The sequence below is a fragment of the Macaca thibetana genome, chromosome 5, assembly GCF_024542745.1.
Source record: "Macaca thibetana thibetana isolate TM-01 chromosome 5, ASM2454274v1, whole genome shotgun sequence".
NCBI lineage: Eukaryota > Metazoa > Chordata > Mammalia > Primates > Cercopithecidae > Macaca > Macaca thibetana.
In genome coordinates, this window is record NC_065582.1 from 130,279,374 (window position 1) to 130,303,476 (window position 24,103).

The 24,103-nt window shown below is 38.6% G+C and overlaps 1 protein-coding gene across 1 annotated transcript in view; it reads left to right on the forward strand.

Annotated features, from left to right (window-relative positions):
- Window positions 1-24,103, forward strand: part of LOC126955312 (extracellular matrix organizing protein FRAS1) — a 344,588-nt gene that overhangs the window by 135,451 nt on the left and 185,034 nt on the right. The window contains exon 3 of the mRNA XM_050791751.1: window positions 22,005-22,112. Coding sequence (XP_050647708.1) covers window positions 22,005-22,112 — 108 coding nt within the window. The remainder of the gene's footprint in view (window positions 1-22,004; window positions 22,113-24,103) is intronic.

Below are 24,103 nucleotides of genomic sequence, written 5' to 3' on the forward strand. Positions count from 1 at the left end.
AAAGCAATTCCTTCATTATAGTTGAACATCCTACATACATCTTGATAAAAGCAGCACAGTTTGTGGGTACCTCTCAGATTTTCTTGAGACCTGCCTGTGAAAAGTATTTTTGATTTTACAGCAGAAATTTCCCTCAAGCCAATAGGTTGCTTGTGCCAAGGCCAATTAATTTACTCATGCATAACTGAGAAAAACAGCCCTGTACTGTGTGCAAGTGAGTTGTGCAGCTTTACCTGGCTGTTGCTGGCTGTTTATTTTAATTTATCTCCATGCCCAGAACATTACTAGCCAGTCCTATCTTGACAACCTTGGATGAACTGAAGGGCCTTTGTCATGGAATTAGGGGACAAAAACCAGCCTTCTTTGCACAAAAGCTGTCCTCCCAGTTGTTATGATCTAGGACCATAGTCTGTGTTCCTGGAGATTAATGACTATGTCAAAGGTGCCTTTCCCCCCATCTCTAAAGCAGTCAATCAGGAGCCAGTTGGTAAACCTGCCTTTCTGGATGATAAGTGTCAAGGTGCAGAAACAAGTGAGGTTTGGGGTATACCTGATGCCTATCTCAGACATACTGTGTAACTTCACCCTGGTCTATAAAATGTTTGTTTTAAAAACATTTTAATTGTGGCAAAATACATATAACATAAAATTTACTGTCTTTATTATTATTATTATCATTATTATTTTAAGATGGAGTCTTGCTCTGTCGCCAGGCTGGAGTACAATGGCGCGATCTCTGCTCTCTGCAACCTCTGCCTTCTGGGTTCAACCAATTCTCCTGCCTCAGCCTCTCAAGTAGCTAGGACTACAGGTGCATGCCACCACACTCAGCTAATTTTTGTATTTTTAGTAGAGATGGGGTTTCACCATGTTGGCCAGGATGGTCTTGATCTCTTGACCTCGTGATCCGCCTGCCTTGGCCTCCCAAAGTGCTGGGATTACAGGCATGAGCCACCACACCCGGCCAGTTATTTTTAACTGTACAGGTCAGTAGTGTTAAGTGTATTCACATTGTTGTTCCACAGAACTCTTCATCTTGCAAAATGGAAACTCTATGTCCATTAGATAACTCCCCGTTTTCTTCTTCCCCAATCCCCTGGCAACCCCCATTCTATTCTCGCTCTATGAATTTGACTACTTTGGGTATCTCATATAAGTGGAACCATACAGCATTTATCATTTTGTGACTGGCTTATTTCACTCAGCTTAATATCCTCAAGATTCATCCAATTTGGAGCATGTATCAGAACTCTCCTTCCTAAGCTGAGTGATATTCCATTGTATGTATTGACTACATTTTGTTTATCTATTCATCTGTTGACAGACACTTGGGTTACTTCCACCTTTTGGCTATTGTGAATAATGCTGCTATGAATGTGGGTGTGCATAAAATATTTTTTAGTGAAAACTTTCCTTGTTCTGGAATTTAGTGCTTTTTACAGTTGGTGTCTTTCATTGGTTGAGTCCTTTCCTAATCTGTTATTGTAGAACCTGTAATACTATGTAATTTCTCACAGATCCTGGGCTTTTTCTTTCCCTAACATCTGTGGCCACCACTTGGCACAGTGCTTGGGACATCGAATGTGCTTGGTAGATACTTATGAATGAATGAATGAATGAATGAATGAACACAGTAAAATTAAATGGAAGGGAAACAAAAAGTTGTTCTTTCCCATGAAATGGTTTATAACTCAGACTTGTCTAGATTTGCCCCAGAAGGCTTCTCTTGCAAATATCTGGCCCATGTTCCCACTTAAATTAACTCAGTATAGATGAATATAACTATTATTCTTTGCATTTTTGGTCAAGATGCACAAACACAACCCATATCTCTTTTGCTGCATTTCTTTCCATAGTTTGAACTTAGCTCAACATATATTCACTATAAATAATTAAATCAGTGCATAGATACATGCCTAAGGGAATGATTTCATGAATGAGCCAACTAAGAATATATTATTTGGTGAGTGATCTATTTCTTGGAAACCCTCACTGTTATAGATAATACGGATAATAGGGAAGGAGAGAGGAACGGGCCATAGTTTATTTTCTCATTCCACAAATATCTGCAGTTCTGGGCCCTGGGGGTTCAGCAGTAAACTGTTCTTACTCTTAGGCCCTTATCTTCCAGGGAGTGAAGCAGACATAAACAGAATGGTTTCCAGTTGTTTTTGGTGCCATGAAGCGAAATGGGAAGCTGTGATGGAGAATAATATGGGCCTACATTGGATAGAGCAGTCAGGGAAGACTTGGATGAGGAGGTGGAATCTTAAGAGTGAGAGGAGCTGGGTCAGGAGAAGAAGGGAGAGATTGTGTCAGAGAAAAGAAACCTTCATGGCCACAGGAGAGCTATGTTCAAGGAGATGATAGAAGACCAGTATGACTAAGGACACGTAAGGGATGAGGCTGGAACAATGTCAGGGGCCTGGCAGAACTGATGAGAAATTTAAGTTTTTTAGTCAGTCCTCTCCTCTCTTCTCTCCTCTCCTCTCCTCTCCTCTCCTCTCCTCTCCTCTCCTCTCCTCTCCTCTCCTCTCCTCTCCTCTCCTCTCCTCTCTTCCTCTCTCCCTCTTTCTCTCTCTCCTTCTCTCTCTGACACACATACACACACTAGTTGTGTTTATGTTTATATTTTACCAAATGAAGTACGATAATTCTGTCCATCCTGGTTTCTCCTCTCTTGGACTCTTAAGAAATTTGATTGTTTTGGAGAATACACACATAGGGAGAGGGGAACTATCTTAGAAGGGTCTATGCTTAAAATACAGCACACTAGGCTACCCCAAAGCTCTCTTTTTGTGCATAGAGGGTAGAAAGTCTGGGGTATATCTGGAAATATGCTCACATGTGCTGTGATTTGTTCAACCTATTCTGAATTGGAGAAGAGTAGACTATGTATTTCCCAAGTGCAATGCAGTTCATTATGTAAGCATTGCAGCACCAAGCCAGGAGTGGACAGTTGCAGATTGTGTGGAGATGGATTGTCAAGTACATACTGTTTGTCTTATGATATCTGATTGAAACCTAGGTTCTGACCTAGCTCTTGGATCTTGTCTAATGGCTGATCTAAGAGAACTACTCTGTAGAATATTTGGATCCACTGTCATTCTGGCCCTACTCTTGAAATTGCAGAGTTAGCCCCAGAATCAGTCAAACCAGTCTTCCCAGGGGTATTGAAACAAATGCTGATCCAGTACTGTTCCAAACCCAGACCCACCTGCTTGTCACCTGTGGGAAGGGACAAGAAATCAATTGGTTTGGGAGATTAGTGAGAAGGTGACACATGTAGGTTGCTTGCATCCAAATATTCTGAGTCTGCCTTCTCTGTGTGATTTTCCAAATATAAAATGTGTTATTTCTTAAGAAATGATCATTAAAACAAATTCTTTATCCTTTCAATTCACAAAAAATGAACTTGAAATTTACAAAAGACACATTTCTTTCTATTCTTATTAGAGGGAACATGGTATGTTTTAGGGTTCATTTTTCCCTAATATGGGATTTCAGCTCCAATATAATTCAGGAAGTACTTTTATGGTAATTATATTCGTTTGCTGGTTTTTCTCTTTTTCATCTTGGAGATGATTTTATTTTTTCATGCTATAAACCAAATGCTATTTAATGTTCTTATTAGGGAAGATCTATTAATATATCAGTGAATTGCAGCTCTACTTATACATCTATTATCAGAGTGAATTACTTGTTTGCTTAAGAATGAAGTTCTACTTCATTTAAGGCCATTTTTGTCTTTTAGCAAATGAATTCTATTTGAATTTTCATGAGTATGTTTTATTTCACACCAAAGACCTATTTTAGAAAATCAAAACATTGAAACTTTTTTAAGACAACAAAAAATGTATTATCTGCTTATAAACAGTGGAAGTAGAACCACAAATAATATATTTCCTAATTGCTTTTTCTTTTGGACATAGCAACAATTGATCATGTGTAATGGAGATATCAGCCAGTTTCTAGGGCAGATAATAACATATTACTAAACAAAAGTGTATTTTTAAAAAGCTTTGAAAAGAACCACCTGCCAGACCAGATTGATTAAGCATCTAAATAACATGTTGAATTTAAAATATATTTGTGTAAGATACCTGTTTCATCCTTGAGAAACAATAATAAACTTTGTCGAGAAGGTTGAGATTTCTCCAGAGTTTACTTGAGATGTCAGGATAAGTAATTGCCTCGCTGCTACAAATTTGGAACTTAACATTTTGTTGGGCCTATTTTTGCTGCCTCTCCATAGATAATAAATTTCGTGAAGGATTTTTTCATTGGCAGAAGTTAGTTCCTTTTGTTTTCTCTGCAGAAAATAACTTGCTTTGCTCTGTGATAGGCAGGTATCCAAGTACTAATACTTTTCTTTTCAGTCTAGAATCAGGTAATGAAGGCCCATCATTCTCACTGACAGTGGGGATGACAGTCTTGCTAGTCACATATCCTCTAGTGCAACTCAAGGACAGGAACGGGGGCTGGAATTTTATCAGCAGGCTCAAGAGTCAGAGGGCAGGAGTGATGTGGACTGGAGTAGATGATTAACTCTTTGAAGACTCCTCTCATTTTATCATCTCCAAATTGACCAGAATCCTCAACAATGTTCTCTCATTTATCCCTTTGAATGATACAGACACAACCTATTTTGTTGATTCATACTTTCTTCTGCTTTTTCTGATGCAGTAGGTTAGATGTTTGCAGACGATAGCTTGTGGGCCAAATTTAGTCTATGATTGGTCAAATTCAGCCAAGAATGGATTTTACATTTTTAAATGGTTTAAAAAATCAGAAAAGTATTTTGTGACACATGAAAATGATATGTCAGTACCCCTAAGTAAAGGTTTATTGGAACATAGCCATGCTGATTTATTTACATATTGTCTGTGGCTTTTTCTCTACAACGTTGACAAAGTTGAGTTTGCATGGTTGAGTAGTTACAACAGAGACCAAATGGCCCACAATGTCTAGGCTGAGACAAGTCCAGGCAGTTCTCAAAAAATATGTTGTCTACTCTGAGTACAGCTACAATCTTGTTCTTACCTGTAGTGGCGATTTTTCTGTATTGTGGAAAACGTACCAAATGGAGAAAATTTTAGCACATTTCTCATGTTCTGTATAATCTAATTTCATTAATAGAACAATCAAAACAATAAAATATTACAGTCCATTCAGACAGTAAATCTTCTAATCCGAAGGAGTGAGACTAGTACAGCCTTTGATTGAACCTACTCTCTCTAGCCATTTTATTTAGCAGCTCATCCCAAGAATATGGACATTTCTTATGAATGTTACTATGAAAATTTCAAGAATGCTAGTAGCATGTTTTTCTTTTTCTTTCTTTTTAAATAAATTAACACATGTTTATTAAAAAAATACTACAGGCTGGGTGTGGTGGCTCACAACTGACTTTGGGAGGCCAAGGCGGGCAGATGGCTTGAGCTCAGGAGTTTGAGACCAGTCTGGGTGACATGGCAAAACCCTGTCTCTACAAAAAATACAAAAATTAGCCAGATGTGGTGGCATGCACCTGTAGTCCCAGTTACTTGGGAGGCTGAAGTGGGAGGATGGCTTGAGCCCGGGAGGCAGGGGTTGCCATGAGCGGAGATCACGCCACTGCACTCCAGCCTGGGCGACATAGCCAGACTCTCTCAAAATAATAATAATAGTAATAATAATGATGATATATAACCAGTTATGTTTTTTAACTCACGAAATGGTAATATAGAATTTATTATAAAGGCTAAATATATCAAATTTCTTAAATGTTCTCCATTAGTATTTTAAGGATTTTTCCTCCTCTGTAAAACATCTTTACTTATTATAAATACTGTATGTACATAAAGCTAACTTGATGGTAAACAACTTCTGGGCTGATTATTGATAGGTGAAGTAAAATTACCTGAGGGTTTTTTTTTTTGCATATGTATTAGAAACTTTAAAAAATTTGCATATGTTCTGTCATTATTTATGCAGATCAGCTAAGTAAGATGCCATTTTCCGTGTTTATAAGAGCTGTTAGCTCAGAAATAAACCTGTTGGTATGCCTTAGAAGGGATCCTCATTCCCCAAATGCTGTTATTTTCTACAAATACCCAAGTATCCTTGCTAGGCTTCATTTCATTCTTCGCATTGTGTGGCTCACCATCCTCCCATTTTTAGATGGGGCTCTTATTAAACCACTCTGTGTGTGTTGAACAATGTGGTTCAGGACACATTGTTCTACAGAGAGTTTTGCAGCAAACCTGCTTTGCTAATGAATACTTCCTCTTTCCTACATTTGACATGAGGCTTTGGGACAAGGTCACAACACCCCTGTAAGTCCCATATTGTGCGTCAGTCATGGGGCCAAAAATGGATAAAGACTGAAATAGTATATTTTGGATGAAGCCCAGGAAACAAATTATAGTGTTCACTCTGTCTTTAATGGAATCATTCCTCAACTGTACTGGAAGTCTCAGATTTGTCCTCAGCGTGGCCAGATAGAACTTTCCCTGTTAACAGTGTGTGTGATTAGCCTCGTATAAGCTCTGGAAGACTATGAGTGAGCAGGGCAGAGCCGTGGAGCTCTGCCCTGGTTCCATCTGGACTATGTATTACCGGGCTCAAGGCGCTGGTTGATTCTGCTCAGCTCTGGAAGAGTTACGGAGTTATCAAGCCAGAACTTGGGAGGACTCCTGTGGAATCTACTGGAACACCACAGCAGGATTCACTAGGATTCGGGCACTGGTCAGGAAGTTTTAATGGTCCAGTTATTCAAAGTTGCTGGCTGCCCCCCTCTTCCCTTGCTGTCCACTGTGTGGTCTCCTGCTTAATTCATGCATGTGCATTTCATGTCACCGGTGAGCCCATGAACTTCCCCGGAAACTCATTGTCCTCTATTTCTGTAACAGCTAATCATTAGTGGGGCTTTGCACACAGCGACGTATCTGTAAATGTTGACTGCAGGGCAGAAAGAAAGGCTAAAAGTTCTCAGGAGAATGTTTGCCTATGCATGTATATGCTGGTAATGCTAATAAGTCCCAGCTAGACCTGGCAGTGAGTAAGTTCAGGGGCGTCAATTTAATTTTCTTGCTATTAGTAAAATAAACAGTAGGTGGGATGGGTGGTGAGCTTAAATATCTCTCGCCATTTAAACCATCCATCCCACCTGTGGGTTGTCTGCAGCCTGCCCTTTTGTTGCGGTGGGTCTCCTAATTTGCTTTTCAGTACCTTTCATCTTATCATTGTTCTTGAAGGCACAGCTCTGCAAACCACATAGAGGCCTTTCAACTTCCCCTGCATTTTGTTTTATTCAGCCAATTGACTAGTACTGTCAGCTAATTGGAGTGGAAATGTAAAATGAAAGCTGTATTATTCAGCTGCCAAGCCTCCTCACTTGGCAGGGAATGCGTGATGCTGGTAATTGTACCAGAAGTGTAATTGCTCTGGGTTCTGCCTCTGGATTTAACAATGAACCCTGGGAGGGTCTTCCTCTGAGACACTTGATACCTGCTTCTTTTCAGTGGCTTCCTGGCAAACAGTGAGGCTGGAAGCAAATCGAATGAAGCATTTTTGTGTTGTTAGAGAATACAACCAGTGTGTATTTTGCTGACTGCGGGAGTGGATTGCTTGGTCTGAGTACTGAGTCAGTATGTCATCCCCATCAGAACTGGCAGTTAATTTCCTCTTGGTTTGGAATGGGGATGGGATCCACATCCCTGGGGGTGAAGATGCTGAATTCACATGCCAGTTGTGGCCCATGGTGCCAGGGTGTTCTTGGGAAAAATAGCTGATGCAGAACAGAAGCCCATTTTGTAAACTAGTTATGAATGAGGAAAGGTTTACATGTCTGGAAAGAGTTGAGTAGCTTAATGGAAAAATAAGGAAAGTAAAATGTTGATGATTAGTTGATCATTAAAGTTGATCATCTTGGTGGTTTTGGCCCAGGCAGCTTTCTTTTCTTTCTACTTTAATTCATTAATCTAATGACGGTAGTGAACAACACTTTAGGGTAGATTACATTGGCTTAGTACATGGGAACATATGGTATCGCTACTTCCATTCCTCTTCTCAGCTTAACCCTGAGCCTGCGCAGACAGCGGTAATCTTTCCCATTTCACTTGCCAAACAGAGCTTCAGAATCCTCCTCAACATAGCACTTCAGATAACTATTTTCAGGGCTGGCATGTGTGATAAAACCTATTTATTACCTCTGACTTAGAAATTAGATTTCTATAATATTACATTTAATATTATATTTCTATAATATTTCTGCTTTGAACCCAAGAAATGGAAATAGAAGCAGCTAAGCAATTCTTATACTCTTCTTACTTGCCAAGATGAAAGAGGTTGATTGAATAGTGTTGTGTAGTACAGTTTTGTTACTATATTATTATTATTATTTTATATCATGTGGCTTTATGGAAAGCTTCCTCAAACACTTCCAGTGGAGGTAATAGTGGCAGTCCAAGTCAATTAGATCTATTGATCAGTGGCTCAAACCTGGTGAGAGCTGTTCTTCCTGAAACCAGTATCACTTTTCATTTGAAAGATCGTGGTCCTTGACACCAATCAGTCCTATGTTCAAATCCTGGCTTCACCAGTTGTGTGATAACTGTCCAGACATTCTTTATGTTCTTGTTTTATAAAACAGTAGCGGTAGGGCCGGCCGCGGTGGCTCAAGCCTGTAATCCCAGCACTTTGGGAGGCCGAGACGGGCGGATCACGAGGTCAGAAGATCGAGACCATCCTGGCTAACACGGTGAAACCCCCTCTCTACTAAAAAATACAAAAAACTAGCCAGGCGAGGTGGCGGGCGCCTGTAGTCCCAGCTACTCCGGAGGCTGAGGCAGGAGAATGGCGCAAACCCCGGAGGCGGAGCTTGCAGTGAGCTGAGATCCGGCCACTGCACTCCAGCCTGGGCGACAGAGCGAGACTCCGTCTCAAAAAAAAAAAAAAAAAAAAACAAACCAGTAGCGGTAATAACTACTTCATAGTATTTTTATGAGGATTCAATGTCACATATAAATACACATGTATATGTATGTATGCAATACGTCTATGTATGTAATATGTATGTTACACCAATAATATACATGTGTATATATGTGTATGTAATAATCGCTCAGTAAATAGTAGCTATGAGGATGTGTGTGGTCATATAACTTTTGTTTTTTGAGGCAGAGTTCCACTTTGTTCCCCAGACTGGAGTGCAGTAGTGCGATCACGGCTCATTGTAGCCTCCACTTCCCAGTCTCAAGCAATCCCCCCACCTCAGCTTCCCATGTAGCTGGGACTGCAGGTGCGTACCACCGCACCCAGCTAATTGTTTATTTTTTGTCGAGATAGCGTCTCACTATGTTGCCCAGGCTGGTCTCAAACTCCCAGGCCCAAGTGATCCTCCTGCCTCAGCGTCCCAAAGTGCTGAGATTACAGGCATGAGCCACTGTGCCTGGCTGGCATACAACTTTTGTGATGACATTTTAAAATGTGGCTTGGGAGATTTTTGTGTTTGATTTTTAAAAAGCAGTGTCTCTGTGGAGATCATATTTTGAAAGGTACTCTTTCTAACTTGTTTGCACATTAGTAGTGGTCATATACTGAAATACACACAAAGGAAGAAATCCAGTGCATGATAAATTGCTTTACAAATTCCATGTGAGGGTGTACATTGATGACCTCTCTGAGAAACAGGTCATACAGGATGTGTCTGGAGTACAGGAAAGGTCTAAGGATGGATGTCTGAGAGCCTCTGTTCTACCCTGTGAGTGCTGAGCATGGTGCTAAGGAATCTCAGATGTGTTATCTGATATATCCCCATTACATTCCTCTAGGATTGATTTTGTTATTTTTGTTCTTTTTAAGAAAAAGAAAATGGAAGCTTGGTCAAGATACTTACCTTGCTTATGGTTCTGGAATTGTTAAGTTGGGGAACTACATTTGAACTCAGAGTTACCTGAGTTTGTAATCCATCTCAGGATTATGGACTACGTGGGCTAATCTCTAAATTTAATGGAGGAGGAACCTGAAGCCCAGGGAGGTGGTTTATCTGGTTTACCCAGCTTGGTAAAGGCAGAATCTGGGCCAGAATCCAGGTTCTGACTCCTGGTCCATGGCTCTTTTTCTATACTGTGTTCCCTCTCTAATTATTTATTTTGCTTTGTTCCTTAATCATTTCAGAAATCTTGCTTCTTTAACTATATTTCCAGATCAAGAGCAGATGTGAAGGACCAGGTTGTGGTCTTCTGTATCTGGGTTAGATTTTATTCGTCTATATCTTCCACATTGCTTACCACGTGATAGATCCTCAGTAAATTCTTGATGCCTTGAATTCTTCAAGAATTTAGAGTCTAAAATTCTATTTTGAATGAGGCATAAATATATACAAATACACATATTGGGGTTTATTCTTTAAGACATTCAGTTCATACTTGATAATAATGGCTCTCCATGTTACTGGATCCACCGCTTTGCCTTTATCCAGTCTGACAATTTTTATCTTTTAACATGTTCCTGCATTATAATTATTGAGTAGGTTTATATGTACCTTACTATTTGCTTTCTATTTGTTACTCCTGTTCTGTATATTTTCCCCTTTCTTTTTGTCTTTGAATCAATCCATTATTTTTTAAATATTTCAGTTTATTATTCTTAGCTTGTTAGTTAAACACACTTTTACTATTCCTTTAGTGGTTACCCTGGATATTACAACATGTGTGAATCATTTTATTTACCTCTTCTCAGCCATTACTATAACCTTTGAATTCTCCGTTTTTTCATCTATCTCCTATCTTGTGTGTTTTTATGCGTTTTGTGTTTACACATATGTTAAATCCCAACAGATATTATTTTCGTTTTGTATAGTTATTACTTAGATCTACCTATATATTTACCCTATTATTCTAAATTTCTTCCTACATTACTGTGTTTCTATTTAGAGTCTTTTTCTTATTGCCTGGAGAACTTCCTTTCATATTGTTTTAGTTTGCGTCTGAAGGTGAAAAATTCTCACTGGTTTTATTAATTTAAAACATTTTTATTTCATTTTCATTCTTGAAAGGTGTTTGTGCTGGGTATAGAATTCTTAGTGATTGTTTTCATTCAGCAATTTAAAGATTTGTCTTCTGAGTTCCATCTTTTTTTTTTTAATGTGTGTGGAGAAGTTACTATCAGTTTTGGCATTCTTATTTGAAAATAATTTCCTACCCCTCTGTGGCTTTAAAGAGTTTTCTCTTTGCTGTTCGTTTTTAGCAGTCTTATTCTGAAGTGCTTAGGTGTTGTTTTCTTTATTATTCTGATCGATATTCATAGCAATTCTTGAATTTATGGCTTGATATTTTTCTTCAGTTTTAGAAAATTCTTGACCATATTTTAAAAAAATTTTGTTTCCACCCATTTCTGTAATTTTGTCTTTAGAACTCAATCACTCATTTGTTAAACTTTGTAATGTGTTCCGTGTGTCACTAATTCTGTTTTCTGTGTTTTTTATCCTTTTGTTTTTTTCTGCTTCAGTTTAGATATTTTGTATTGACTTATATTCTTGTTTTCTTTAGATACAGCCAGTCTGCCATTAAGCAAAATTAATTTTATTTGTTTGACTTTCCATGTTCTAGGATTTCCATTTAATTATGTTTGTAGATACTAGTTATCTGTGGAAATATTAGTAGTTATTGAACATGTTTCAAGATATGTATCTATTGTCTTTCATTATCTTTATTAATTTCTGAATAAAATAGAGTACAGTCTTTCCTTGACTAGTTAAGCCCCTGGATAATTCAGTGCATATTATTACATTATGATAAAGTGTTTTGGGTTTATGTGTAAAATACAGTTAGGATATATAATCAGATTTTTCACTGACATGCATGACTGGACATTTGAAAGTCATGTGAAAGTGGGACAATTTTTCTTGGTGCAGTTATGTCTTACTCCTATGACATCCAGCATTTAGGACCCCTGTTCATTAAATGCTAGAATCACCTCTAAACCAGCAGTCTTCAAAGCAAATTTTTAAATGCCTCTTGAGATGGTATAGCCTCATGTAGGAGACTTGGTTAATGTTACATCATGAGGCTGAGTCACTGGCAATGAAACCTTGAACTCAGGGCCTCTGCCAGGTTTAGAAACACATTTAGTAGGATGTGGCTTTAACCTAATTGAATGCGAGTGTTAGTACAACTCTCAACCATTTAGTGGATGGTCAGTTTAACTGGCCAAGGGGCTGGCTAGAAGAAGACTTAGGGATTGAGAACATGCAGCAGAGCTTCAAATGATATGACACAGCTGTGGCATGCCAGATCACAATAGCACTGGCCTGGCATTCAGTCAGAAGTAGAGAAACTCTTTTAGAGCAAAGGTCTTGACTGAGCTATTAATCTAGAAGGCAAGATCTCAAACAGCATAGGTTGAAGATGGCCATTGCAGCAGCAAAGATTTTCAAGGGCAGTATGTTGAACTGAATGCTGTCATCCGTGTATCCGACTTTTCAGCAATGACATCACAGAATAGTTAGCAATTCTCTAAATTTGAGAATATTTGCCCATCTATCCATCCATCAACTCATTCAAAAACATTAAGTGCCTGCTATGGTTTAGTCACTACAAGAATACAAAGCTACCTATATATAAATAAATTGTCCCTACTCTTAGGAAGGGAGAGAGACAAGTCAAAAACTAATTATAAAATGAATGATAATGATCTAGTGGAGGAAGATGCCAAGAAAATAAATAATTTTAATATGAGAGATAACGGTATAGCTATAATTTAATTTCATGTGCAAACATTTTGAATGTTTACTTTTTTCTGCCCATTTGCCTTAGGAATATGAAATGAAGTCTCTGGGAGCTAAATTAATAGAGAAAGAAGGAAATTATAAGGCCGAGGTGGGTGGATCATGAGTTCAGGAGATTGAGACCATCCAGGCTAACACAGTGAAACCCCGTCTCTACTAAAAATACAAAAAGTTAGCCAGGTGTGCTGGCAGGCGCCTGTAGTCCCAGCTACTTGGGAGGCTGAGGCAGGAGAATGGCATGAACCTGGGAGGGGGAGCTTGCAGTGAGCTGAGATCACACCATTGCACTCCAGCCTTGGATGACAAAGCGAGACTCTGTCTCAAAAAAAAAAAAAAAAAAAAAAAAAAAAAAAAAAAAAAAAAAAAAAAAAATTATAAGCTTAAGCTACAGTAAAGTCTCCCTAATATCTGGATTACTTAAAGTGGAAAGATGAGGCAGATGTTTTACTCATAGTGGAACTTCTGTGGTTAACATCTCTGGGAATTTATAATGGTTAATCTGTCACTGGGGTTCTCTTAGATCAGGCTCTCACTATTACAGGATTATGTTACAACAAGTGGAAAACTGGGTGTAAAAAATAGAACAGTTACAGAACTGAACCTGTATTTCTATTGCTTCAGAATTTGGAATGAAGAGGAGCACATTCTCTGGGTATTTTATTCTATATTTTGAAGATATCCTATTTTGTGTGTGTATGTGTGTGTACCACTCTAGAAGTACAGTTTCTATAGCACTCAGTAGTGGAATATGTACCAACATTTAAGCAATGGAAAAGTTATCTTCTTCTTATCTTGGAAACTGGAAATTCCAGCAGGGATTTTCTATAGGTCTAAATGCTACACCTACTCCCTCTGTCACAGACCAAGCTCATAGCTAACATTTATTGAGTACTTCCTAAGGACAAGTCACTGTGCTGATACAAGTACATTAGCTTATTTCATCTTTATTGTCACCTGATTGGGTCCAATCTTACTCTTAGTTTGCATATGAGGAAACAGAGACTCAGAAAAGCTAAGAGATTTGTGCAAGGTCCTAAAGCTAAGAAGTAAATGAACTTATTCTACCATGTTAGCATTGCTACCTGACTTAGTGTGGTGTGTAACCTATGTTCATAAACCAAGCCTGTGGGTATGGAGGTGGGTTTGGTGGGAAAACATAAGCCTTAAAATCAAATGGACACTGGCTGAAATATAGGCATTAATATCATCAGTTACAAGCTTTGGGATATTACTTAACCTCTCTGAACCTTGGTTTCCTTGTCTGTAAAATGGAGATGATAAAATCTATCTCAAAGGTTTTAGGAAGAAATAAAAATGTGAAAATGCCAAAGAATCTGGAAACCAGAAGGTGCCCTCTTTGTCCTTGTTTGTTTTTCTTTTCCTATGTAAAACAAAACTGAGAGGACTAAGCCTGGCTTTGTGGAAGCAGGTGGAGCTTTGAGACATGAGGTAGGGGAATATTTACCAAGTGAAGGAGGCAGAAAAGGCCAATCTGAGGAAGTGATATTTCAACTAAGACCCTGAGGATGTGTGGAAGTTAGATTAAGAAGGGTGGGAGTATGCTGTTGCAGGCATGCGAATGTACTGGGCAAGTAAGTCACTTAAGCATCACAGTCCCTTTATCTGTAAATGCAGGTAGCACTGCCCTAGTGTGTCCTGCCTGGGTAGTCTGTTAAAGTCAGAGAGTAGAAGTAAGAGAGATTTGAAATGATAAGACTATACAATATAAGGCATTGTTATTGATATTATATGATAACAGCACAGAATTAAAAAAAAAAAAAAAAAGGTTGGGTTTGAATCCCAGATCTAGCCGCTCCTATTAATAGCTGAGCTCTGGACAATTCACTCTGCCTTTTCACACCTCATTCCCTCATTTATAAAATCCGAGTCATGATGTCAGTTTCACAGGACGCTGTGAGAAGTGGTACCATCATGAGTATGTGGAGGACCTGGGAAGCACTTGGAGGTAGCTTGTCCCTTTCTTTCCATCTCCCTGCCTCCACCCTTGGTACTACACTGTTCTAAGACTTCTCTACCAAAGCATGATGCTAACTTACTATGCTGTTCAGGGTCTCTTGCACAAAGACATTTTTAAGCTATAATTAGCAGCAATCTTTTCATCTGTGATTCACGCTGTTGTTTCTGTATACAAGTTGATACTCTTAGAGCCATGCCTTCAGGTTTATCATTTTAAGACAGCTGGAGGAGGAGATCAGGTAGAAGCTAATCATGCCAGGATGTTGAAATGGGAAACTACTTAGGTTTTTGATGTGTAAAACAAGAAACTTCTTAAGGGGGTATTATATGAAACAAGCCTTTGAAAGAGGTCTCAAACAGGAAGTGGATCACAATTTTGTTTTTTAATTAACCTGTATTTGCTCCTCCTGAAAGGAGAGAATTTAATGTAAATACAAAGTCTCACATCTTTTCTTAACGATGAGTGTCCTCTGCTCCTTTTTATTTGGGACAGAATGAGGAGCTTTACATGAACTTTAAATTGAGAACAAATAGAAAACGTATTGTTTATCAAAGCTGTCTGAAGAAGGGCACTTGGGGAAAGAATTGCACTCTAAAATAACTTTATGAAAGTTATTGATTCCTTTCTTTATCGTTCCCTGACAAACAAGGACCATTATTTCTGTGCCCAAATGGGAGCTGGGTCAAAGAACCCTTTTTTATAGATTATCTTTCCTGAAAACCAGACTTGTCAGGAAAATGAACCTCCAGAAATGAAGACATGAGACTTAGTTGAATATTGCGTCCTGTTCGCTGCTTTGAAGGGCAAGTAGGAAACACTGTTAATTTTCAAAACTTTTGCTAAGTACAAGAAGGTTAGGGGATAGCTCAGGAAATTTAGATAAATTGCTACTGTTATGTATTTGCTAAGTGGTTTTTATTTAAATTCCCTCCCCCATGACAGTTCAACTCCGTAGACCAGAGTTCATCTATCTATAGTCGGCTGGGAGAAAAAGCATAACATTTTTGTTTTTTACCTTATATTTTATTTTATTATTATCATTTTTTGAGATGGAGTCTCACACTGTTGCCAGTGCTGGAGTGTAGTGGCACGAACTCGGCTCACTGCAACCTCCGCCTCCCAGGTTCAAACGAGTCTCCTGCCTCAGCCTTCTGAGTAGCTGGGATAACAGGCACCTGCCACCACGCCCAGCAATTTTGTTTCTATTTTTAGTGGAGATGGAGTTTCACCATGTTAGCCAGGCTGGTCTCAGACTCCTGACCTCGTGATTCACCCTCTTTGGTCTCCCAAAGGGCTGGGATTACAAGCGTGAGCCACCATGCCTGGGCACCTTATATTGTAAAAGTAACTCCAAAAGATCACATAAATTATATATATAAAAATTATATATCTTTGTTGTTGAAAAATGAAAAATACAGATAAGGATAAAGGAAAACAAAAAATCATCTGGAACTTACACACAGAGTTATCTACCCCTCACTTACGGGTTTATATAATTCCACAGTTTGTTTCTATGCACATAGATATATTTTTGTCACAAAAATATTATATTCTACATACTGTTTTGTAATTTGAAAACACAGCTTTTGGGGAGCTTTATACTTTCTTTCTCACTTTTAGTCTAAGAAGCCAAGGGAATTTAAAATGAGATGAATTAATCAATAATTAAAGTAGGGTTATTACACCATTTAGATGAAAGAAAATTTATGTTGACAGTTGATATACTGCTCTTTAGAATTCTATAAATAATTCTCTCCCCCCCCCCCCAGAAATTTGAGTACTGATTAAGGATATATTTATTGTTTATTTTTAGCACTAATCAAATATTCAGTAAATACTTACCCAAGTGAAACAAGTTTTTTTTTAAAGCACCTTGCTATTACTTTGAAGTATTTGGGGATGGAGGCATTATATTATCTGCAAGAAGATTTTATTCATATATTATTAAAAATATTAAAAGCTGTTTACAATTATATTTTGATTGCTTTTTAGGCTTGTCATAATCTAATCCTTATCTATCTTCTAGTGAAAAGCTATTTTAAGAGTTATTTCTTTTGCTGAGTGTGTGTTAGATTGGAAAGGAGGACTTTAAAGTGTCGGAATTGCAATAGCAACGTGGAAAATCTGTAAAACTTAGTTTACAATGTTATTACTTTGGATTTTATGGCTTTATCCAAAGTTCTAGCTATTGAGGAACTCTAGCTTCCCTGCTTTCATAAAGCAACTTTATGTGACCATATAATTGATTTCTAAAGATTTAGACCTGAAAAACATGGCCATGTGTCCAGGCCTTGGTAAAGAACTCATTTTACTTAAAATTAACCATAATACATTATTTAGTTTCATGGAGATATTAATACAAGGAAGTTTTTTTTTTTTTTTTTTGAGATGGAGTGTTGCTCTGTCACCCAGGCTGGAGTGCAGTGGTGCGATCTCGGCTCACTGAAAGCTCTGCCTCCTGGGTTCACGCCATTCTCCTGCCTCAGCCTCCCAAGTAGCTGGGACTACAGGCTCCCGCCACCATGCCCGGCTAATATTTTGTGTTTTTAGTAGAGATGGGGTTTCATCGTGTTAGCCAGGATGGTCTCGATCTCCTGACCTCATGATCCGCCCGCCTCGGCCTCCCAAAGTGCTGGGATTACAGGCATGAGCCACCACGCCCAGCCAATACAAGGAAGATTTTTGATAGGTCCAACACCTAGATGAAGAAAATTTTTCTTTAAACATAGTTTGACATCAATGGAGTAATGACATTCAACGTTATAAAGATTTTGTAGTGACATCATTTAAACATTGTTTTCTCAAGCTCTCACAACCTAACTGGAGTATCTCAATTCTTATGAATAGATAAGGTATTATCTATTGTGTGCAGGTAAACAAACTCAGGGTTGATTATTAATTAATTCAGCCAACATTCAGAAACTGTGCTAAGTGAATTTTGAGATATACAAAGAGGAATCAAATGAGATCTCCTTGCTTGAAGAGTCATAGTCTGCTGGGAAGACAGATATGTAAACATATCAGGAAGGCTTCCTAAGCCCAGATACATTTAAACTTTGAATTAATATAAAGAAAAAGTGTGGTTTTGTGAATGAAAGTGAACAACCTACTCCATGTTCTTACAAGATACTGTTTACAGTTTAGGAAGCCAAGTCTAGTGACTGAGGACTGCTTAAACGTATAGTGGACTGCTTTGGGTGTCACTGTCAAAATAATGGAAGTGCAGAGAAGAACTTCACCTCAAGAAGTAAGAATGTTGCATCTGGAGAGAATAAATATGACTGGCACTTAGAGTCATACGAAGTTTAAAGGAGTACATATAAGCTGGCGTGGCCAACCAATGTCTAGGTCAAAGACATGGCTCATGATTATGCCAGCTTAGAGAGATAGAGACTTTTTGAATTTCCCAAGTAGTCTTGAAAACTCAACCTATAGATTCATTTCTCTCTTATTCAGCAATGTTCTGGATCCTCTAAATGCTAGGGTCCTAATTAAGTAATGATTTCTCTCTGCTAGGTTTTACTTATGTAGACTGGAATGAGAAGATGGGAAAGTCAAAGTACTTATAGGACTGTTTTCCCTTTGAGAAAATGAAATAGTTAGAAGACATTGCTGAATGCCTGTGACATAATAGAAAACATTTGGATTAAAAATAAATTACATTTAATGATCCCTTAATAAGTGCCAGACACCGTTGACTTATCTTTAAATACAGCATCTCCTTTGATGCTTTCAATAAACTTATTGAATATGTACTTTCTCATTTCTATTTTACAGATGAGGAACCTGGGCATGGACGTGTTAACTCAATAACAGACTCAGTTAATAAATGGTGTCACCAGGATTCAAACCTGGTCAGTCCGTCTCCAGAGCCTGAGTCCTTAGGTCTCCTAAGAACTCTGTGAACTTGGGCAAGTGGTTCAATCTCGCTCATCCTGTTTTCTCATCTGTAAAATCAGAATCATAATAATAGTGTCAGTTTCATAGGGTTGACATGTATGTAAGGGCTTTGTGTAGCATTGACTACAGATACTTTCTCCAGCTTTGCAGGAAGATGGCAGAGGTGGGAAAAGCCACCCTCCCTCTATTCCACAATTGTCCCTGTGATCAGCACTTCCTGCTCCCAGAGCGGGGAGCGTAAGTAACTGATCAATGAATAGTAGCTGCTGGTTTTGTGAAGTTGTCATTTTTATTTAATCTGTATCCTGAAACCAAGATTGTTTTCTTGAAATCAGCAGGAAACATACTACATTGTGCTTGGGAATAAAATTTGTTTTTCCTCACCTTCTTATCCTTGCTCTTTGGGTTAAGAGTAGACTGTAGTTGTCACACTATTGCCAAATTTGAAGAATGTGCTATGGCAATAAAAAGAAAGAAATTCAGAGGTATTCTAAGCCAAGTTCTGGTGCTTTTCTGCTTCGATTCAGTATTTTTGTAAATCAGATATTGGGAATGTAATCTCATCTCAGATAGATTATATATTTCCTAAATGACTTTGGAGAGGCCCCAGAGTTTGAAGCACATTCCCCGAGAGGTTATGAATTTAGCTAGCATTTCTTGACTTTAAAGGATGATTTTATATTTTGCTTGGAAATGTTGTGCATATCCATGTAAATCTACACCAATGTTGGTATATTAGTCTTGGTTCTCCAGAGAATCGATAATATATACATATATGTCCTATTGGATACCTCTCTAAGACAGAGGGAGAGAGATTTATTTTAAGGAATTGGCTCATGCGATTGTTGGGACTGGCAAGTTCAAACTGTATTATAGAGCAGATCAGCAGGCTGGAAACTTGGGCAGAAATGCTATATTTTAGTCTTGAGGCTGAATTCCCTTTTTTTCCAGGAAACCTCAGTTTGTGTGGTTAAGGTCACTAACTGATTGGATGAGTGCACCCGTATTACAGAGGGTCATCTCCTTTGCTTAAAAGTCAGCCGATTGTTCATGATACTCTCCTCAACAAAGTACCTTCACAGCAACATTGAGACTAGTGTTTGACCAAAGAAGTGGGCACCATAGCCTAGCTAAGCTGGCATATGAAATGAATCATCACATTTGGTTTTTGCCATTTTGTGTGAAAATGTCCATTGCTAGCATCCACCAGTTTCTAGCTCATCTCAGCTCTAATTGAATGCTGGTGTTCTCAGGACTCTGTCAGGAGCTTGGAAACTTATCTTACTCTTCCCTAAAGTATTTTAGTAGGACTTCAACTACTGGTTGACTGAGGAAAACAGGGTGAGAAAGTTGAGAAAGGAGGGAACAGGTCTTCATTAAGCAACTTAGGAACTATGAACTCTTGCTTCCTAAGGATCTGTAGTGTGCCAGGCCAAGGAGCGTTCCCACTTCAGGCACCCACAGTCTGGTCCAGTAAGGCTAACAGGAATATAAATGAGTGCAATAAAGTGTGACAGGGCCGGGTGCAGTGGCTCATGCCTGCAGGCTCAGTATTTTGGGAATCTGAGGTAGGCAGATTGCTTGAGCCTAGGAGTTTGTCACCAGCCTGGTCAACATGGTGAAACTGTCTTTACAAAAAATACAAAATTTTTCTGGGTGTGGTGGTGCATGCCTGTAGTCCCAGCTACTTGGGAGGCTGAGGTGGGAAGATCACTTGAGCCTGGGAGGTTGAGGCTGCAGTGAGCTGTGATCATGCCACCGCACTTCAGCCTGGTGACACAGTGAGACCCTGTTACAAAACAAAACAAAACAAAACAACTGTATAATAGTGCATGCAGGAAAAAGTGAGGTCACAGAGGGCTAGTGAAAAGCTATACCTGAATGGCAGTTAAGGGTTAGGAATGATTCATCTCTGAGGTGTTGAGACTAAGAATAAGCTTCTTGGTTGCAAACTCTTCTCAGGAAAAGTCAGGGAAGAGTAGGAATCCAGGGGAGAATGAGATATGAGACCAGGAAAGAGGAGGCTGGGGTTGTCCAATAGTGTTGACCAAGTTGTCAAGGCTGGGGAGACAGGGTCAGCTTATGGGGTCTGCATTTTATCTCAACAGAGGTAAAGATAAGCCATGAAATAGTTGTATTTATTTATTTATTTTTTGGCTTTGAGGGTTTTTTAAATTTTTTTTTTCCAATAGAGTTTTTGGGAACAGGTGGTGTTTACATGGAGACGTACTTTAGTGATGATTTCTGAGATTTTGGTGCACCCATCATCTGAGCAGTGTATACTTTTAAACCAGAGAATAACATGGACAGCACTCTTCAAAAAGATTTAGTGTTTGAAATTTAGCCAAATAGTATGGCTGCTTTCAATTCTAATAGGAATTTGGGTTAGGAAATCTCTGGGAAAATGAATCTGAGGACAGTCCATGGGGTCTTTAGTGTTTCAATTTGAAGTCATCAGAGCAGCCTTTCAATGGACCCAGAAACAGGTTTCTGTGGAAGCTATGAGATAGTTGGTTTCAAAGTTACTTCAAAATGGGCATAACTGAAATGTGGATTCAGCATGAGGGAAGATGAGAAATAGGGAAGCAATTTCTGAGACCCTTAACGGAGCCAGGGTTCACTTTTCTGTTTGCGACCATTGTTTTCCTTTCCAATTTGTGACGTAATAACATAGTAACATTAACTTATGTTTATTTAATTCTCTCATGTTCATGACCCCAAATAATTTGTGAGATCCTTGTGGATACTGCCCACACTTATGCTTCATTTATACCTCAATATGCCCAGCACCCAGCCAGGCACAAAATAGTCACACATACATGTGTTGGTGCATCTGTCTTTAAAAATCCAACTGCTTAACTCAAATCCTTGTTTCTGATGAATGTTAAGACGATGAAGTAGCAAAGAGCTGAAAAATGAAGCCTGTGGTGCTTATAGTATCTAGTGGTGAATACTGCTTTTAGGATGCTGGTTAGGGCTAGTCCAAAGTGTCATTTTCCTTTAAACCTGCTCCAATGGTTTCTGCTAGTTAACAGCAAAGCGAAACTTCAAGTCAGGGAGCAACTTGTCCTCCTATGGTTTCAGGTCAATCGATGGTTTTTACTCTGGGTATCGACAGCTCTCTGCCGTATCCCCTTGTCTTTGGCTACGTGGGTTGACTGTTGTGAAATGGATTATACTGATTATATTGCCTCGTGGGGTTTAATAAGTGCCCAGCAAGTACTGTGTGTGGTGTGCCTGTGACTTTTCTTTGTCTTTTAATTGTCCAGGATGTGGGACTATTGTTGGTGCTGCTTTTGTGTGCTCATGCCTTGACTGATCAGTTTTTAAGTCAGAGCTTATGCCTCTTTGCAGGATGCCACAATTTGGAAGCCCGATTCATGCCAGAACTGCCGTTGCCATGGTGATATCGTTATCTGCAAACCTGCTGTTTGCAGAAACCCTCAATGTGCCTTTGAGAAGGTACGGTATCCTAATTGTGTCCTACATGTATTGGTAAAGTCCGTGAAGGGTTAGGTTTTTGGATCATTTCAGACATCTGTTTTTGACATTTATTCTAATCTCTAATTGGAAGCTTAATGAAATGCAGAAGAGAATTTTAACGTACTGCATCTAAGAATATCCTAATTTCCAGAATTTTAACGTATCATATCTAAGAACATCCCAATTTCCATTTATTGGGCATTTACTCTGGGCCAGGGACTTGGCTTAAGGTCTTAATAATGTTATCCCATTTAATATTATGTGGGGTAGGTATCTTTATCCCCACTTTATAGATGAGGAAAGTGAAGCCTGGAGATTTTAAGCAGCTTAACCATGATCATGCAATTAATAAACTGCTGACTAGAGATTTTTACCTCGAGTCTGATGCCAAAGCTACTAGCATTAACTGCAGCATGCATGAACCATTGAATGGATTGAAAGTCAGAACTGACTTATTGAAAAAGATCTTCTAAAAATATCATTTGGGTCTGCCACTGATTGTATTATTGTGCTACCACTGGGCTCCCTAGGAACATAAGCACGTCTTTGACTCAATAAATCTCTTTGTATTTGACCAAGTCTGTGACTGGTATTTCCTCCCTTCCCTTCTGTTAAAAATTTTCAGTTTTTTTCTGACTACACATCTATTCTGTTAGAATAATACTTTTTCTAGTTGCTGACTCTTTTCTTTTTAAAGTGAACCTATTTTTTAAAAAAGCTTAAGCTTTAAATTTGAACTTTTGAAACTCCCAGGACAAGACCAATTATTTTATTCATAAAGCATTCTGTCAATTTCAAGTTTATTTTTCTAGTTTTCGACTCCTTCCAATAATTAATCTTGAGTCTTTATGCCATCTAATGCTAATAAGTTTCTGTTTGTACCTGACATTGGAGCGAAGGTATGCCTTTAAGGGTATTCCTTCATTTCTGCATGAATGTATTCCTGAGAAGCTGGGAATATTTTAAGTATTGGCATACTTGATAAGATTTTATTGTATGTTATGGAGCTTTATGTTTATGGGGTAAATATTCCCTAAAAAAATCACTATTTGGTTTGCTAATAAGTAAGTCAAGTCAGACTCTGAGCTGGTGGCAAAAACGCCATGAAAAATGCCCTTCCCCACTTCATGTGAAGAATTGTGTTATCATGGAAGAAGCCCTGAACTACATGTTAGAAGACATAGATTACATTGCTGAAATCTAAACATGCTCTGTATCAGGGGTTAGCAGACTAAATCTGGCCCACTGCCTGTTTTTGTACAGCTTATGATCTAAGAGTGGCTTTTACATTTTGAAATGATTGAAAAAATAAAAACCAGTATTTTATAATGTGAAAATTATGTGAAATCAATTGTCACCATTGATGGAAACACAGGCTCACTTATTTGTTTATGTATTGACCTTGGCTGCAACAATAGCATTGTATTGTTGCCATGTAGACCATGTGTGACTCTCAAAAGCCAGATATTTACTGTCTGGCCCTTCACAGAAAAAGTCTCCCATCTTTGTTATATATCAAACTCATAATTTCACCTCTTCCTAATTTGCTCTCCTAATTTTTCTCATCTTGGTTAAATGGCGACCCCATTCTCCCAGTTGCTGTGGCCCAAAAACTTAGCATCACCTTTGACTCCCCACTTTCTCCCACATCCCATATCTAGTACATTAACAATCCCCTCCCAGCTCTTCCGTCATGAAACAGTAAATTCCAAATGTGACTTCTCTGCTGTCAGTCTGGTTCCATTATTATCATCCTTTTGTCTGGATTCTCACAATAGCCTCTTAACTGGTTTCACTGTTTCTATACTTGCCTTTTTCTGTAATCTTGATATAATAGAGACAGTGATCCTAATAAAATTGAACTCAGATCATGTTGCTTCTCTCCTTAAACCCCTCCAGTGGCTTCCAGTGGCTTCTCTTCTCAAAGTAACATTTCACAACGTCCTTTAAGCTACTACTGTGCCCCTCTA